General features: G+C 35.5%; 1 protein-coding gene across 1 annotated transcript in view; it reads right to left on the bottom strand.

Annotated features, from left to right (window-relative positions):
* Window positions 1–19,589, bottom strand: part of dnajc17 (DnaJ (Hsp40) homolog, subfamily C, member 17) — a gene marked incomplete at its 3' end in the record, with an annotated part of 61,670 nt that overhangs the window by 21,584 nt on the left and 20,497 nt on the right. The window contains exons 8-10 of the mRNA XM_079852579.1: window positions 17,363–17,440; window positions 13,822–13,902; window positions 11,371–11,493 (exon numbers count right to left, since the gene is read on the bottom strand). Coding sequence (XP_079708705.1) covers window positions 11,371–11,493; window positions 13,822–13,902; window positions 17,363–17,440 — 282 coding nt within the window. The remainder of the gene's footprint in view (window positions 1–11,370; window positions 11,494–13,821; window positions 13,903–17,362; window positions 17,441–19,589) is intronic.

Raw genomic sequence — 19,589 nt, 5'->3', positions numbered from 1 at the left:
CAGGGGGACTTCAAGAGCTTTTACTCTTAAAGACAGTAAACGATTAAAGAGTTATTTCACCACTAGCAAAATGGACATTAAATAAAACTTGGCTACATATACAATAGAAAAACAGAGAAAAACGACTGTTGTCTTCACTTTCGCCAAATATGTAAGAAAACTTCAACACCCATAATGCACTGGGAATGATGATGTCCAGGGCCACTCCCACCAGTCTGCTCTGGAAACGTCTAATAAAATAAGTTTTTATTAGGGCTGTCAAACGATTAATCGCGATTAATCACATCCAAAATAAAAGTTTGTTTTTACATAAAATATGTGTGTGTATGGTGTATAATTATTTTCTATATATATAAATACACACACATGCATGTATATATTTAAGAAATATTTGCATGTATATACTGTGTATATATATTTATATTATATATAATTTATATTATACATAAATATTTTATATATAAATAACACATTTTTCTTAAATATATACATGCATGTGTGTGTATTTATATATAGAAAATAATTATACACCATACACACACATATATTATGTAAAAACAAACTTTTATTTTGGATGCGATTAATCGCAATTAATCGTTTGACAGCCCTAGTTTTTATATATATATATATTTTTTTTTTTAAGTGAACTTTTAGTTTATTCTAAGTAACTAAAATGTTTTTATGGTCTTCATTTTAGTTAATGATAATAACTCAGTTTCTTCACGTCATTGTGCGACCAAGAATTGGTTCAAAAAACACAACATTTGAAGTTCGTCCTAAGACAAGAACGGCTATAGTTCAAAATTCATGAACAACATGAACAATGAAAGGTTTTGATCCACTTCAAATGTTGACTACTGTACACAACTAGCAGAAATCCGTTCAGTAAAGAGTTAACAAGAGTAACATGCATTATTATTGCACGGGAACTGGATGTACTTTCAAAATATGAGTTATACTTATAAGCATCTAGACCATAAAAAGCTCAATCAATCAAAGCGAATGGAGAATGAAAGAAAAGTGAACCTGGGACGGATTTGAAAAGCATGGAAAAAGCAGGAGGAATATTTCCCCGTTCAAGTCAGGATGGAAACGGTGGATGGGGGAGATCCTCGTTATTTTATTATTGACATTAAAACAATGGACATCGTCCAATAAGTCATAAGCAGCAACTCCTATTCCCGAGCTTTAGCCGACTTCTCAGAAGCGTAACGCACGCTATGAGCTGTTCATCATCAAAACCAGCCCGTTTCCAGCAGAAACACGCCGTTCTCCTCACAAACGACAAGAAGCGCTAGAAAAGATGAGGGAAATCATCTCACCATCACATCTGGAAGCACTTACAGCTGAGTATCAGAAGAGTATCATGAGAAATATAAACTAAGGGTTTTAATATATCGTTTTGACAACTCCAGCATTCCTTTCATTATCATAATTACGTCTGACAGTGTCTCCAAACGCTACTGAACACACACACACACACACACACACACACACACTCATTTCAGATCAATCTGACAGCGCTGATGAAACACTGGCTTCTGTCAGAATGTATTATCAGTGTGAAATACTCACGGTAACTCACAGATTCGGCTTGCGTTCTAACTGCAAACTCTCAAACTGTTGACACTGAAAAATCGCTGGGATATGATTATGGACGAGCAGCATATTAATACTATGGTATTCTTCATAGTACATTGGAGTATTATGTAAATACTATGGTAATCATTCATTCAGTTTGTAAGGATTTTCACACTGCCTTTAACCCTGAGCTAAAGTGTTTTAAAGGTGCTCTAGGTAACTTTTTAACCTTAACTGAACAGCTTCGGAGTCAGTGGAATGGTTATATTACTTATTTCGGGTTGAATGGTGGTGGTTTCGCACCCCCCTGGTGCCCGAGAGCGGAAAAAACTCCCTTGCAACTTTGAGCCGGCGGGTCGGCAGGAAGTATCGCGTGATATCAGGTCTCGCGATGTAACGAATTGCTTGACGGCACTGCACACGTACACGCCCCCATTCAAGCACCGGCGGGCTAGCTATAAGCAAAGGGCAACGATAGATTGAGTTATGGCTGAGGCTGAGCCTGTAAAAAAGAAGCAGAAAGCTAGGAAATCTTTGTCGGAGGACCAACGAAAGAGGAAACGGGAGACTGACCGAGCAAGAAGTCAGACTCGAGTAAATATCGGACCGGCTTTTTCAGAATGGCGAGAACTGAGAGAAACAGAAGCCTGCAAAACGGATGCTGACCTGGCTGCTGTTGCAAGTATCTTTGGAATAAACTGTGTTTAATATTTAAATTTCAAGTAATTGTGACCTCAGGATGTTTGCTATTGTCTGTAAAGGTTTTTATTATGATCGCTGTCTGTTACGGGCTTACTAGTACGCTAGATACTATAACTTTGATGTTAGCATTGTCATTAGCAAACACGTTTGATTTCTGTAGTTGTTTGGCCGTTCCTCTGTCAGTTTTATTTGTGTAACTTACACTTTTATTTTATGTCACTAAGTCAACGCGTCTGATAATAGGCAATAAACATGTTGCACATTTCATGATCGAGCTAGAAAAAACGTTCTGATGTTTTCTTAGACAAGCAAAGGTAAACTGTCATTCTACCAGATGAACTTATAGACCTTGCTAATATAACTTTAGACAAATATTAGCCTCCGATATATATATATATTTTATGCTCATGCACACTCTCCCAAAAACAAACAAACACGAAAGCAGTAGTTCGCCTCGTTCATATCGTTCGTTCCCGGTAAAAATACTAGTATGCATGACAGCACAATAATTAAAAAAAAAAATCGCCATCAGTTGGAAAGAAAATATTACTTTACTTGCCTCGGTAGACATAACTGGTTTTGAAATAGCGGTTCCTCTGCTCAGCTGGGTTGACAGATGATCAGCTGGGTTGCTCGTGGCAAGGGGGGAGGGACAACAGTTAGTTTTTATGACAGTGTGTTTGAAAGCATTATACTACCAGACACTAGGGGGAGCTCGTAGAGAAAAAACACAGACTTGCCTGGTGTCCTTTTAAGCCCAGAAACACCCCAGAGTAAAGCGCAGGGTTACACTAATATTCAACCGCTTTTAATTGTGGATCCATTAAATAATGGATTTAACACGGCTATAAATGAGAACATTATAATTGTGTGTTTGGATCATGGCTTTTAAAGCAACAGCAAAGCACTTTTCCTCTTCGGTCCCCCTACAGGTTGGAAGCGGAATTGTCCATTACCGCTGTCGTAATTAATAATTTAGCCTACCGCTGTTTATCCAGCTCCGGCTTTGGAAATAATGATGTCCACAGACAAGGTAGAGTATGTTGCATGATTTTATGAAAGTATGATGTATTGCGACATCAGAAACGCAAAAAAAACTAAATAATGACTATTGTAACGCTTGCCGTAAAACAAGTCAAATTTGTAGTTTCTTATGTCTCATTCGAACTACAGAAACGCCACCCGATCTGGCAAACTTGCATAGTGCGGTTATAGCCGATATAGGGACGCAAAGCGAGTGCAGAAGTGCCGTTCACCCTGTTACGACTTGATGAACCGCTGATATGATTTTGGAAACATTATTTTAAGAGCTGATCACTGAACAGTTCTTTGGGGAACCGAAAATGATTCTTCTGTGGAGGAAAATAACTTTCTGAAACCTTTATTTTTAAGAGCGTAGCAGAAAAACTCAATAATATCATCCCAAATGCACAAATTGACAATACAATTCATTCGCTCGTTTTCCTAAATCGTGCTATGTCATAATAATTCGCTCTTTTGTTTTACTAAATCGTGCGCACGTTATTATGATGTTTCCTCGTTTTACTAAATCTTCTATGGTTCTTCTGTGGGGAAAAAACATTTTGGAAACTTTATTTTTAAGAGCGTAGCAGAAAAACTCAATAATAGCATCCCAAAATGCACAGATATGCATCTATGGTTAAACTAATATCCCTGCCTCATCTAAAAATCAGCATTCTCACCACAAGCCAACACAGGTCAACTTCCCCATCCAGCACTGAGATCCCGCTGGCCTTCCCAGAAATTCCTCTGTCAGGGGAACGAGAACAAACCTGCGGCTGCCAAGAGCCAAACACGACCCGCAAATGAATTTATTTTGGGCAAGAATGAACGTTTCAGTCAAGGTCTACAGATATGGCTGAAAAAGGAAAACTCCCCGAAATAGTCGATCCATCTGGTTCATGTTGTGTCTGGCAGGAACGCTGATGCATTTGACAGCAAAGAAAAACAGACACACTGAGTTTGCACTTTTATCTCGCTGAAACAACACGCGTAGCTCACCGAGAGAGAGATCGCCGTGATTTACGAGCAAATGTTCTGGGAAGAGCGTTTACGCAACAATCCTCGTGGAAGTTTCGAAGCTTCTACCAATGCAAACTGACATGTTTAATCCCAAACGGACAAGAGGAGGGAAGCTACTGGGAACGAATCTATTAGTTTCAAACACGTTTACATGTACAGAACGTCGAGTGCTTTAGTGAAGCCAGTGTTTGGAGTGTGTGAAAACCCTAAATCGTGCAAAGTGCATTTCTGCTGAACAAGATGATTTCTCTTATGGAATGAGAAGTACAAACATTCATTTAAAAAAAGTGCACACTCCAAAAACCTCTTATTAGTCATTTATTATTTCACAGTCCAGGAAGTTTCACAACCTTCATATATCACGCAACCCCTGAGAGTTTATCACAGCTCTGAGACACGAACCCCAAGAACTAAAGACGTGAAACTAAATCCAATCCAAATAATGTAGATTTATAGTCAGGGCCGTGTGGAGGGAACAGTTAAACGCAACACGGAGGCCAGAGGTCCGGCCTGTGAAACTCCTGCTGCACGCTATAATCATGTACATCCAGATATTAAATATGAAAATGGCCATGATAGGAATCAATGACTTTTCTAAATAAAATCATGGTCAATTTATTATCACATTAACATAATTTCCAAAAAAAAAAGTTTTTACTTTACAGCACAATGGCAATATATTGCAATATATCTTAATATTCCTTAAATTAATAATAAAAATAATTTAAGTAAACAGCCCTAATTTAAGTATTTACTTAATTTCAGCCAGTGTTAATTTAGCCCCATAGAGATTCTATTATATATTTTTTTATAGTTTTTATTTGTATATTGTAGTTTAATTTTTTTTCATGTTTTTGTCTTTTTTATTCATTTTTTAAAAATATGTCTGTATAGTTTTTATTAATATTTATTTCAGTTTTAGTTATTTTAGTCCATCAAGTTAAACTAAATAAAAACTAAATAAAAATTAGAAATCTTGCCTATAATAAAATAAAATAAGTTTAAATGGAGCCCTGCACATGACATGCGGAATATATATATATATATATATATATATATATATATATATATTATATCGTGGGCATGATTTACTAATTCATTCCTTAGTTTTAAGTAAATGCCACGATATAATAATTCGTTTCCTCCTTTTACTAAAGGAGGCGCACACAATATAATAATTCGTTCTTTTGTTTTACTAAATCGTGAGCACAATATTATAATTTCGTTCACTCGTTTTGATTGAACTAAAACTAGGGAATTAATAATTATATCTTGCGCACAGCTAAATAGTGTTGAATCACACAACAGTTTGGTTATTTGGCGAAGTGACAAACTCATTTTTAACAACAAGATAACAAACAATGTTATATAACCAGAACAATCACTAATACTGAGATTCATCCTGAGCTCGAACACAGCTGCATCAAGCCCCTGTGTGTGTGTGTGTGTGTGTGTGTGGTCACCACCCGATCTCAGTCCACCCAGGAGCAAAGACCAGCTGCAGAAAGTCCCTTATCACTAAAACCAGAAGTGGCTGGTCTGAAGCAACGCTGGTTTCCCAGAATCCCCCACAGTTTAACACTCGGAGAGAGAGAGTGATTGTGTGTCTGCGCTCCTGCTCCTCCACAATCACAGCTGCGTTTAGAGGAATTATGGGATGCTGAAGGGCTCGGCCAGAGGTGTGTTTCCCGAAAGCATCGTTAGTCAACTATGGTCACAAGTTCCGTCGTTATCAGCAGTTCAACGAGTCTGTGTTTCCCCGAAAACATCGTTCTGACGAACATTCGCAAACAGCATCGCAGAGTTGTGTGTTTGAGCGACAGATCTCGACCTGTGGTTAGAAGCAGAGTTTATAGTTTTCATGACATGTGGACTCAATAAATCCTGATCTTGAGCCAAATAAGCTGACATTTAGTACAACCCTGTGTCTTTTATTTAGAATACATACAAATGTCATTTACGTATTTTAGTTTGTCAAGAGATTTAAAGCGTTGTCTTTGAAGAGCATGTGTGAATGTGCGTAACAACGAGCCTATGATTGAATCTGGAAATAAAGCAAAATAACTGAGAAAAATGAGAAATAGTCCTCAGATGCCATACGTAATTTAGCAAAAAGTCTAGTATCAATTAGATCTCAAACAATACATTAAAAGTTATTACTCCACCACGTGTGTGACATAATAAACTAACGTGGTTGATTTGCGACAACACGGTTTCGGGAAACAGTCGTGACTAGAGAGTTGATCTCTTCAGCGATGATCGCACTATAGTAGTGAAGCAGCGAGTTACGGCATTGTGTGGGAAACACACCTCAGACCTCCAGTGACGCCACCTCTAATGTGCGGCCCGATGAAGCAATCGGCACTCAGAGTCCGTTGTCATAATAACATTCATACACATTATTCTGTTAAAACCCCAGAATGTGGACCTGATCCGCCCTAAACGAGGAACCTGGGGCATTAATGCAAGAGTTGAACAACAGCCAGACGGATTAAATATGGTGTGCTGAGAATCTCTAATGACGGCTCGCTACATCACACTTCATATGGCAAGAGATTTCCAGACAGCCTTGTTTAAAGTGTTTCATTTCAGGGCTGCTAATGGCTATATATATATATATATAAAAGTACAAGTCACAAACTCAAACAACTAATGAGTTACACCAGTGTTCAAATGTTTGATGTCAGTCAGATTTTGGAAAAAAATTCTCTTTTGCTCACCATTTGATCAAATAATATAGTAAAAACAGTGAAATACCATTACAATTTAAAATATGTGAATGTTTTGTAAGATGTGATTTATTCCTGTGATCAAAGCTGAATGATCAGCATCATTACTCCAGTCTTCAGTGTCACATGATCCTCCAGAAATCACTCTAATATGATGATCTGATGCTCAAGAAACATTTATGATTATTATCAGTGTTGAAAACAGTTTTTAAACAGATTATTTGATGAATAGAAAGTTCAAAAGAACAAAATTTGTTTAAAATAGAGTTGTTTTGAGCAATATAAATGTCTTTACTGCAATAAAAAAGAAAAGAAAAGAAGATATTTCAATATTTTCTGGGATTTTATCGATAACAATATTTATACGATATTTTGCTCAGTGGTTTATTGTCTCTGTACCTTGATAGCTGACTCCTAAAGTTTATGATATGCTTCATATTCTGTGCGGTTCAGTTCACAGCAGTGACAGAAATCATCTTTTCCAATGAGTTTAAATTGATTTTTACCTTTTATGGGCATTTTTACCTTTATAAAGCCATTTTACTAACCTAATTACATGTATGCATCATATTTGAAATATATTAAATTATATAACATATATTAAATTACATAAATATTAAAAGACATACAGTATACATACATATACATATACATATATACATATACATATACATATATATATATATATATATATATATATATATATATATATATATATATATATATATATATATATAGTTCAGATGCAAAAGCCTTTAAGTGCCATCTGAAATTTTCTCCTAGAATGATAATTTCTATCATGCTCGTATATTTAGGTTCAGTAATTTCACTTAAATGGCAATTAATAGGTCATTTTCATTGCCATTTAAGTGAAATTACTTAACTTAAATATACGAGCTTGATAAAAATAATCATTCTAGAAGAAAATTTCAGATGGCACTTAAAGGCTTTTGCATCTGAACTCTTCATATATATATATATATATATATATATAGTTCTTATAATAAACTATAAAGACATACAGAGGTATTTTTGCCCCTTATCTTGAATACGGAGGCCATTATTAACACATTTTAATAGAGTAAATCACACACTAGTCTACTTTATCATATAGTGTATGTCTGCGCTCTCTAGATGTGAGTTTTTGTAAAGTGAGGGATATACTCATTACTCAATAATGTCAAATCACACATTGTTAAAACAACAATCCCGATATTTTCATAGTCTATATACTGTATCTCACGCCCCTACTGTCACTTTTGATCGATTTAATGTGTCCTTGCTGAATAAAATTATTAATTTCTTTCAAAAATAAAAATCTCACTGATCTTAATGAACAGTCGTGTACTTGTAGTGAACTTTAAACTGAGATGCAAGAAAATATACAAACATTTGCCTTTCACATCAGTCAAACTCTCCTCAAACCTGCATCCCACATCCAGGACACCGGACTCATTTTCCATTCGACTCCTTATCAGTGGCTTTCATCGCTACTCTACTCATGTAACTGGAGGCCTGGACCACATTTGTTGCTGGATTAGATTGGATTAGAGAGGTTTAAGACCCTTTAAAAGACCTGTTTGAGAAAAGCCAGCAGGAAAAACACTAATTCACAAGGATAGGAATACGATTCTTTAAGTATTTTTAGATCCCATTCAAAACAAACTAGACTATATCAAGAACAATATGGTAAAATAGGTTCAATATAGTATGGTAACACTATTGTGTTTCATTTATCAACACAATTTTACACAACCAGATAGTAATAACACTGAAGTCTCACAATTCTACACAATATAAGAAACCACCTAGCAACCTGATTTTACCTTAGCAACCACCTAGCAACCCAAGATTACCTTAGCAACCACCTTACAACATGCTAAACTCACTCAGAACACCTTTGCAACTGAAAAACGGCTCGATCTGTATTGAGCAATTAAAGATGTTAAAGGTGACATATCATGCCCATTTTCACAACATGTAATATAAATCTATGGTAGCCCCAGAATGTTTCTGTGAAGTTTCAGCTTAAAATCCCCCCAGAGCATTTATTAAAGCTTGTCAAATTTGCTCCTCTTTGGGTGTGAGCAAAAACGCACCATTTGTGTGTGTCCCTTTAAATGCAAATGAGCTGTTGCTCCGCCTCCGTTCAGAAGAGGGCGGAGCCTTTACACGAGCTTCAGAGACTCCAGCAATAACAAAACAGGCCAATCTCACTCATCCAGAATCACCAGTAGCGAGTGCAGCCTTACGGAGAGACTCAGGAAGAGTTTCACTTTTAGACATGACACCTGGACGTTTCTGAACGGTTAGTGGAGACATTTATGTAGTTGTTGTGGAGTTACATTGATCATCTCATCATCATGTTCAACTTTTACACAAGTTGACAGTTCCCTGAGGTCTTTATAAGACAGCGGTGACATGTTCTGCTCCTCTGTGCTCAACGACAGAACAGTTTGCATGCTTTGCTCGAACATTTTGCCATTGCATTAGAACTGGTCACTGTTGTCGCTTGCGAAACCAAATGTCGGCGCCGTGGGTGGAAACATTAAGGGCCGGTGATATTATAATAAGATCCTCTTCCTACATCAGAAGGAGAGCGAAATCTGATCGTCTTATTTTTTTAAATGCTTGCAGAGAAAGGCTTAAAGGGGTGGTTGATTATGATTTGACTTTTCTAACTCTAGTTAGTGTGTAATGTTGCTGTTTGAGCATAAACAACATCTGCAAAGTTACGACGCTCAAAGTTCAAAGCAAAGGGAGATATTTGCTTTTACAGAAATCACTTTTTAAGGACTACAACAAACGGCTGGTAGAGACTACACCACATTCCTCCCGGTTTAGTGACATCACAAACCCTAAAATTTACATAAACCCCGCCCCCTGAACATGATTTATATTATCATGACAGAATATGCTAATCAATGACTAGAAGATAACTACACATCAGCAACATAAATTCATCAACTAACCATTCAGAAATGTCCTGTTTCTTCTACATGTTGTCACTTCTTCTTAAATCTCTCCATCTTTGTCTGACTCCGGTTTGAACATAAAAAGCTAAAAGTTTTCGAAGTTTTCAGGACACAAGCTGTTGAAGCTCCGCCCCCTGTGCCGGGAGCAGCAGCTCATTTGCATTTAAAGGGACACACACAAAAACGGTGCGTTTTTTGCTCACCCTCAAAAAGTGACAATTTTAACATGCTATATAAAATATCTGTGGGGTATTTAGAGCTAAAACTTCACACACACACTCTGGGGACATCAGAGACTTATTTTACATCTTGTGAAAAGGGCATTATACCAAGGAAAAAGTCAGATTTGCATGATATGTCCCCTTTAAATGTGCAGGAGAGGCTGGAAGAGAGGCTGTGATCAGGAACCCTTGTTTTGGTGTGTTTGCGCAGGATCTCGTGCCAGACACACATTACACACGCCTCTGCGTCTGAGGGTCAGATCTTAATGAGTCTCGCGCTGGGGGTCCAGAGAGCGGCTCGCGTGCGTGTGCTCCAACTCAAACAAACCCACTGAGGGCATTATTCAGGAGCCTCACCAGCATGTGTTTGCACAGGCAAAACCTTCATGTTTACATACTTCCATCTGACGGATAGATGAAATATGTTATTTAGATTGAATGCCAAAGCCATAGGAATCATCTGGAACGCTGCGGTAACATTATAGTTTTGTTAAACTTCACATGAAGACAAACGCTCACGCACAGAAGCACAATGCCCACGTTTACACACTCGTTACTTTCCAATTAAAGTTAAGTTTGCGTGCGGGTTAAGATGCTGAGTCTCATGCACGTGTGAGAGTGGACAGTGATTTTGATTGTGTTGCTATCACTGTATGCATCATTAAACAACTGTAAATGAATCGTGATTTTAAAATTGGGTTCAAAATTATAATAATGTATATTTATTAGGGTGGAACTTATGTAATCAGTCAAGAATGTCCATGTCACATTTCAGCCCAAAATCAAAAGATAAAAAATGTAAAAGATCCAGGTATTGCAATAAGAAGAATTTGGGGGAAATGTGTTCATTGGTTTACTTTAAGTAATGTATAATTGCAACTAGACACTGGTGAGGTTTACTGTACACTGTAAAAAACAAAGTGAATCAATCAAAAACTAACTTTATCTGGACAATAACTTTATTCTAGAGCTGCTGTAAAGCCACAATCTCTGTTACTGTAATCTCCTATCATCACTGTAAAGCTGCTTTGAAACAGTCTATATTGTTAAAAGCGCTGGATAAATGAAGGTGACTTGACTTGACTAACTGTTAAACTTGTGTCATTAGTAAGAGTGTACCTGTGCAGCGCTATAAACCCCGTCTGAGGAGTCGGTGTGTGTCGTCGGGGCAGATTGTCCCTCCAGCCATGTGATTTTCAGTGGGTTTCCCGTCAGGCCGATCTCGTTTTTAATGGCCAGGTCCTGATCGAGGGCACATAAAAGATTGACATGTCATTAAAAACAAAGATGCTGGAGAACATGTAAGTAATAAGGTAGGAGAGGCTGTGCTGTATGGTGAATAAGTCCCGGCTGAAGGGCGTTGTTAGGCACGACTTATTCCCGATACAGCCCTAGCCTCGAGTACATTATGCTTTTATAAAACGGTTACCACACAATACAAATATTAAAGCCGAAAAGTATGTGTCTATGCAACTTTCATGAAGTAACATCACTAAAAGCCGTCCTTCCGCTGGAAAAAATAGTCCCTGACCGTAAACAGCAACAGAAGTTACAGACATTATTTCACCAGTAGATGGCGGCGAAGACTGTCTTTATGAGCGAGTCAGTCAGTAATGAAGACTTTTACATTAAAGGACTCAAACTTGTGATCATGGAGAAGTGACGCAACTGACAGATGACTATAGGCTCGGGAAAACCCTTTAACTGCTGGACATTCAGACGGATTTTCTTATTATGAATATAGGACTGACCTGAAGGAAAATGCTATATCTACTGTAAATCTCTCTCTCGATCTCCCACAATACTCTACTACAGCTTCAATGAACAATATCAATGAGATCAAACATGTGTTTACGTTGCTAAGAGTGGTTGCTAGGGGTGTTGTGTAGTGATACATAGAACCGTTGGGTGAAACGGCCATAGCCGTGCATTATAGTGAATAAAACACAGCAACTGACCAATCAGAATCAAGGGCTGGAACTAACCGTTTTATACATTTTGTTATAGTACAAAACGTTGCATAATACATAGTTTTCTATAATAAATGACTGAATGTGTGTGTGCTGAACTCGAATAAGCCTCCAGGAGACACAAAAGGCCGTGTTCTCCGAGCGGGAACCGGGAACCACAGACCAGCAACAACAACAGGGTCGAATCTCAGAACAATAACACAGATTCTGCTTTATATTAAATGTGGTTTCCTGTGCTCGAAAAGCATCAGACTGTCACGATATACTTGCAAAAACTCATTTAAGGCGAACGATATCATTCACACTAATTTTATAATAAATATATTTATAATATAAACAAAATGAATTATATATATATATATATATATATATATATATATATATATATATATATATATATATATATATATATATATATATATATATATATACACAGCCAGGATAACCAAGATAATATTATATATATATAATATATAAATATATATATATATATATATATATATAAATATAAATATATATATATATATATATATATATATATATATATATATATATATATATATATATATATATATATATATATTTATATTTATATATATATATATACTGACACAACTGACAGATGACTGTAGGCTCGGGAAAACCCTTTAACTGTTGGACATTCAGACGGATTTTCTTATTATGAATATAGGACTGACCTGAAGGAAAATGCTATACCTACTGTAAATTATATATATATATATATATATATATATATATATATATAAATGCATGTATTAATTGATTATTTATATTTTCTCTTTTTATTTTCATCATTAATTTCATCATTTATTTAATCTGTTTTGTATTTTTATTTATGTATTTTGTTGTTGTTGTTGTTTTCCACCCTGTATGTATCATAATAAATTGTAAATAAATCATGAATACTAAAAATGTTTAGAGAATTATAATATATACAAACTATACATTCAAAATATATAAAAAATCTACTTTATTTTCATGTACTAATTGATTATTTATATTTTCTATTTTTATTTTCATCATTACCTCTGTTTTATCCTATTTTTAATTCTATTTATTATTTTGCTTTTGTTTTTCCCACCCTGTTTGTATCTTAATAAATGTAAATAAATCATGAATGCTTATTTTTAAAAATCACATATCAAATCAAATAAATCAACAAAATAATTAAATCAACAAAATAAATCTGAGGTTCAAAATTATTATACAAATGGGTTCAAAATTATAATAACATATATTCAATTGGATGAATCTTATGTAAACTGTCAAGAATGTCCAGGTCACATAGAAATTATATGTTGCATAAAGACAAAGAATGAAAATCAACATTGAGAAAAATTTGAGTAAAAAATAAAAGGTTCAAAAAAATTCTAAAAATGTGTTTAATTGTCCAGAAAATAATGGCCCAACGCAAAAAAAGGCAAAATAATAAAATAATAATAATAAATGGATTATTTTCCTTTAATTTTGGGCTGTTTTAATAAAACCCTTTTTATTGATCCCTAATAAAAAAAGAAAAACTGTTTTGTTTTCAAACTGTTGTGTATTTGGAGATATTATACAGATGAAAAATACTCACAGCTGCTTTTACTGATGCAAACTCAACCACAGCACTGCCTTTCTTCTTACTGGATATCAAAATGTTCAAGACGTCTCCATACTGCAATGCAAATATCATTAGAGCACAATAATAACCACTGAAAATGGGTAAAAACTCTGTTTTAGATTTGGGCAGAAAGGAGGGGAGAAGAAAATAAACACCGTGAGAAGGATTTGACTATTTTTAGTGCAAACAATTTCTCCCCAAGTCTTCTATCCTTATAAACGTCTGTCATAAATCACCAGGGCGCTCTCTATTTCTGTTCAGAGCATGAGAAACGTTCCCGGTATCAAATCAGGAATTCTGGGAGTGAATTTTGAGCATGAGCCAATATTTGACCTTTGACCCTCGGAAGGACTAAATTGATTCAACTGCTTGATTCCTCTAAAACATGACACTTTCTGGAGTGAATCCCATGAAAACATGCCAATTTCACCTCAAAATCAAAAGAAAACAGCAAAGAATTTATTATGAGAAATGAAATTGAAGCCTATTTTGGTATCATTAAGATATTTAGGTATTTTTAGGATTACATTGCCATATTTTCATGACAGTTTAAGGTCTATTTAGTTCCTAAATAAACGTTGTTTTAGATAAAACATCCTTTTTTACTTTTTTTTTTTGGGATTTTGTTGTTAAATATGATCACAAAATTTAACCACAAAATAAATGAAGTTTTATGTAAAGTCTATATTAGGAGATTTTTTTAAAGAATTTATGAAATTGTCATATTTTCATGACAGTAAAGCTCATGAACTAAATCCTAAAAAATATTTTTTTTTAGAAAACATCATAATTTCTTATTTCTTTCTTTTGATTTTGTTCAAATATGATCAATAAAGATTTATTTTGTAAAATAAAGTCTATTTGTGTTCAAATATGATCAATAAAGATTTATTTTGTAAAATAAAGTCTATTTGTGTTCAAATATGATCAATAAAGATTTATTTTGTAAAATAAAGTCTATTTTTTAGGATTTATTACATTGTCATAATTTCATGAGTTTACCTTTATTTAAGTCCTAAATAGATGTTATTTTTATATAAAACACATTTTTTTACTTCTTTCTTTTGATGTTGTAGTTAAATATGATCACAAAATTTAACTGCAAATAGTAAAATAAAGCTTATTTTAGGAGCTTTTTTCGTTCAAATATGATCACAAAATCAATAACCACAAATTAACAACAAAATCAAAATAAGAAATTATGATTTATTTAGAAAAATAAAGTCTATTTTTAGGATTTATTGTATTGTCTGATTTTCACGGCAGTAAAGCTCATGTAATAAATTCTAAAAAAAGGGCTTAAATAGACATTATTTTACATTAAAGATCTTTCTTTCTTTCAATTTTGTGGTTAAATATGATCACAAAATGTTAACAAAAATATTTAACCACAAAATAATAAAAAAAAAAAAAAAATTGTATGCAAAATAAAGTATATTTTAGGACCTTTTTAAAGGATTTATTGCATTGTCACATTCATGACAGTTAAACTCATGCAAAAAAAAAACTAAAAACATCCCAAATGTTACTTTACATAAAACAATTTCTTATTTCTTTCTCCTGATTGGACATATTGACAGGTTTCATGAGTTTCACCCTCTCATAAAGCCATGAGCATCAGTACGGGAAGATGTTTCTGAGACTCTGGCGTCCCTGAAAAGCCTGGGAAAAGAATGTATTTGACATTCAGAACCGGGAAATCTCGCCAACAGTGACAAAGCCGAGCGTCCCAATGGAAGGCTAATTCATATACGTTTCCAAAGAGGGCTTGACCCGTTCGCAGAGTCCAAAACACACATCGATCTCTCTCGCTGAGGTCGTTTCACAACCTTCACCTTCACTCTTTCACGAGCGGTTTATGCTGATGCCCGACCCATGAAGAGGTGCGTGTAGAGGGACAATTGAATCAAACACGAAGCCTGACGTCATGAACACACACACACGCGGGAGTGGCAGTGTTTTCGTGGTGGTGTTGCATGTGAAGAGCACATTTCCTCGAGTCCCCTGACGGCACTAAACGTGTCCGTGAAGCCGGGTCGTAACGGTGGCATGTGAACTGCATTGCCTTCGGCGTTTCGCGCAGCTATAAAACTTAATATTGCTCACACACGGGGGGAAATAAAAGCTTTTTAATGGCTGATGTCATGCAGACCTGAAACCTGCGGCGCTGGACAGCAGACCTGCTCATTACCAGCAGAAAACTGCTCATTCACACACACAAGCTCACTTTCTCACAAGAAACTCTAACCCTAACCCTAATCCTCACCTTCAAAATGACGGATTCTGATAATCTGATTAAAACTAACCAACAGAAAACTACACACTCTAAAAAATCTTGGCTTATTTTTTCAAACCAAATCCAGGGTTGCGCCTTTTGGGTAATTTTTCAACATTTGGGTAGTTTTTGTTTAACCCAGATCTTGGGTCAGACGTAACAACCCAGTGTTTGGGTAGTTTTCTAGTGTAACCCAGATCTTGGGTCAGACGTAACAACCCAGTGTTTGGGTAGTTTTCTAGTGTAACCCAGATCTTGGGTCAGACGTAACAACCCAGTGTTTGGGTAGTTTTCTAGTGTAACCCAGTTATTGGGTCAGACGTAACAACCCAGTGTTTGGGTAGTTTTCTAATGTAACCCAGATCTTGGGTCAGACGTAACAACCCAGTGTTTGGGTAGTTTTCTAGTGTAACCCAGATCTTGGGTCAGACGTAACAACCCAGTGTTTGGGTAGTTTTCTAGTGTAACCCAGATCCTGTGTCAGACGTAACAACCCAGTGTTTGGATAGTTTTCTAGTGTATCTCAGATCTTGGGTCAGACGTAACAACCCAGTGTTTGGGTAGTTTTCTAGTGTAACCCAGATCTTGGGACAGTCGTAACAACCCAGTGTTTGGATAGTTTTCTAGTGTAACCCAGATCTTGGGTCAGACGTAACAACCCAGTGTTTGGGTAGTTTTCTAGTGTAACCCAGATCCTGTGTCAGACGTAACAACCCAGTGTTTGGATAGTTTTCTAGTGTAACTCAGATCTTGGGCCAGACGTAACAACCCAGTTTTTGGGTAGTTTTCTAGTGTAACCCAGATCTTGGGACAGTCGTAACAACCCAGTGTTTGGATAGTTTTCTAATGTAACCCAGATCTTGGGACAGTCGTATCAACCCAGTGTTTGGGTAGTTTTCTAATGTAACCCAGATCTTGGGACAGTCGTAACAACCCAGTGTTTGGATAGTTTTCTAGTGTAACCCAGATCTTGGGTCAGACGTAACAACCCAGTGTTTGGGTAGTTTTCTAGTGTAACCCAGATCTTGGGTCAGACATAAAAATGAATCAGCTATGCTGTGTTAAATCAACCCATTATGCTGGGTTAATAAATAACCCAATTTGCTGGACAAAATGAACCCAACATGTGTTCTGTCCTATATTTACCCAGCCCTTGGGTTGTTTTTAACCCAGTGCAGCACTCGCTGTTCAAAAACAATTAAACAATTCTCCTAAACACCAGTTAGACAGACTCCTCACCTTTAGAAAGAGGTTTTGAAGACATTCGTGAGAATAGCCGGCGTTACTGGCATCGTCTTTTTTACACTTCCACTTCAACTGAGGACAGGAGAAAAAACAGCGAAAATTAGCATCAAAGCAACACTTTCTTCAAAAATGACAGAAGTAACATTTTCTAGTCAATTGTGACGTTACTTGGAATTAAACACATTTTATCCCTTCAATTCTAATTACTGTAACATGAAAAAAAAAACTTGCATAATGTAGCAAATAAATGATACATTACTTCAAATTTAACATTTCATTTTATGCTGATTGTAAAATGCCCAGAAACATGAGCATAACTGTCATTAAAAATAATGTGACACTGAAAATGCTTCATTTACTATATGAAGAAATACATGAAATAATTATAACTATGTAAATATTACCATTTAAAAGTCTCTTCCGCTCACCAAAGCTGCATTTATTTGATCAGAAATACAGTAATATTGTGAAATATTATTATAATGTAAATCAGCAGTTTTCTATATGAATATACAGTAAAGTGTAATTTATTCCTGTGATCAAAGCTGAATGTTCAGCATCATTACTCCAGTCTTCAGTGTCACATGATCCTTCACAAATCACTCTAATATGATGATTTGATGCTCAAGAAACATTTCTCATTTTTTATCAATATTCATATTTTTGTAGAAACCATTATAAATGTTATTTTTCAGGATTCTTTGATGAATAGAAAGTTCTAAAAGTTGTAAATAAATGTCTTAACTGTTACTTTTGATGAATTATTATGATTATTTTCAGTGTTTAAAACAGTTGCGCTGCTTCATATTTCTGTGTAATTTATGATGCAATTTTTCCAGGATTTACAATCTTTGATCACAAGAGTAAACTACACTAAAATATATTCACATAGAAAGCAGCCATTTTAAATTATAATAATATTTCACTGCATTTTACAATAAATCAAGCCTCGGTGAACAGAAGACATTCCTTTAAAAAACCCAAACATAAAATACAATTTTTATTTTTGGTAAGATTCACCAAAAAAAAAAAAGTCTCTCTTTACGCCTCATATTCAGTACAGATTTTATTTTTCAGATGCTGCACTAAAACCATGTGCTCACAATGTTCCAATCACATCAGAACTGTAACACAACATCAATCATCTGTCTAGGAGAGGAACCGAACGCGAGCACCAGTGGAGGAATCTGCTTTAATTAATGGAGCGCTCCATTGAAAGAGCAAGACTAATTTGTTTTAAAGGGCCTGAACTCGTTTAATCAGACGGCTCCTCTCAGGAAGTCAAACCGAATCAGTTCGAAAGAAAAATATACGTGCAGGAATATGTCTGAAACGCAGCGGGACTATCAGACACTGCTGGGAAAACTATTTAGAAACCGGGTTCATGCCAAATCTCACGTAATGCAACCGTACATCAGCCGGAGTTTCTTCTAATTCAACTCCAGCGTTTATTTTTCCTGATAGAGCACACAAACATGAAGGTAATTCACCGGAGGATGGGATGTTTGGATCAGGGCCGGACACAATAATGAGATTAAATACATAAGCACATTAGCTAATGTTAGCTTCGTCCTTTAATAAAGAAAACTGAACGGTTTCCAAAGGAAATACAGTCCTGTTTGTTTTACAAAGTTAGATATTCTCCAGATGATACGACGACACTGGAGGACAGGAACAAACATGATGGCAGGGTGAACGAGCATTAATGAGAATTATGGGTCATCGAGTTCGAGTGATGTCCATTAGAAAGCTGGAGAACGTTTACATCATTGCGAGAGAACTCATTTCAGCTCATCTGTATCCTAAAGTTCATCAAGTCACTGATTTACGAGTGCGCACACATGATGTACGAGTACAGGGTTTCTCAAAAAGGGTTCGCAAACCCCAGCGAACTGGTAGAGAACAATTAATTAAATCATAAAAATGTAAATAAATTTAAAAACAATAAAATAAAACAACATTTTTAAAATAAAAATACAAAATAAATAAAACAGTTCAAATAAAACACTTGATACTAATTAAAATTCTAATATAAATAAAAATTTATAATAAAACAAAACGTACCAGCGTAATAATAAACCATATTAATACTAAAATATTAACTTAAAATCTCAGGAGGGGCTATATGCAAATATTTTACATCCAAAGGGTTGGAGTGAGTATTGCATGAAACATTGTGAGCAGGGCTGTCGATTTAACGCGTTAATTTAATTAATTAGCT

Source organism: Squalius cephalus (assembly GCF_949319135.1).
Source record: "Squalius cephalus genome assembly, chromosome: 20".
Classification (NCBI taxonomy): domain Eukaryota; kingdom Metazoa; phylum Chordata; class Actinopteri; order Cypriniformes; family Leuciscidae; genus Squalius; species Squalius cephalus.
This window is presented reverse-complemented; position numbering and strand designations above follow the sequence as displayed.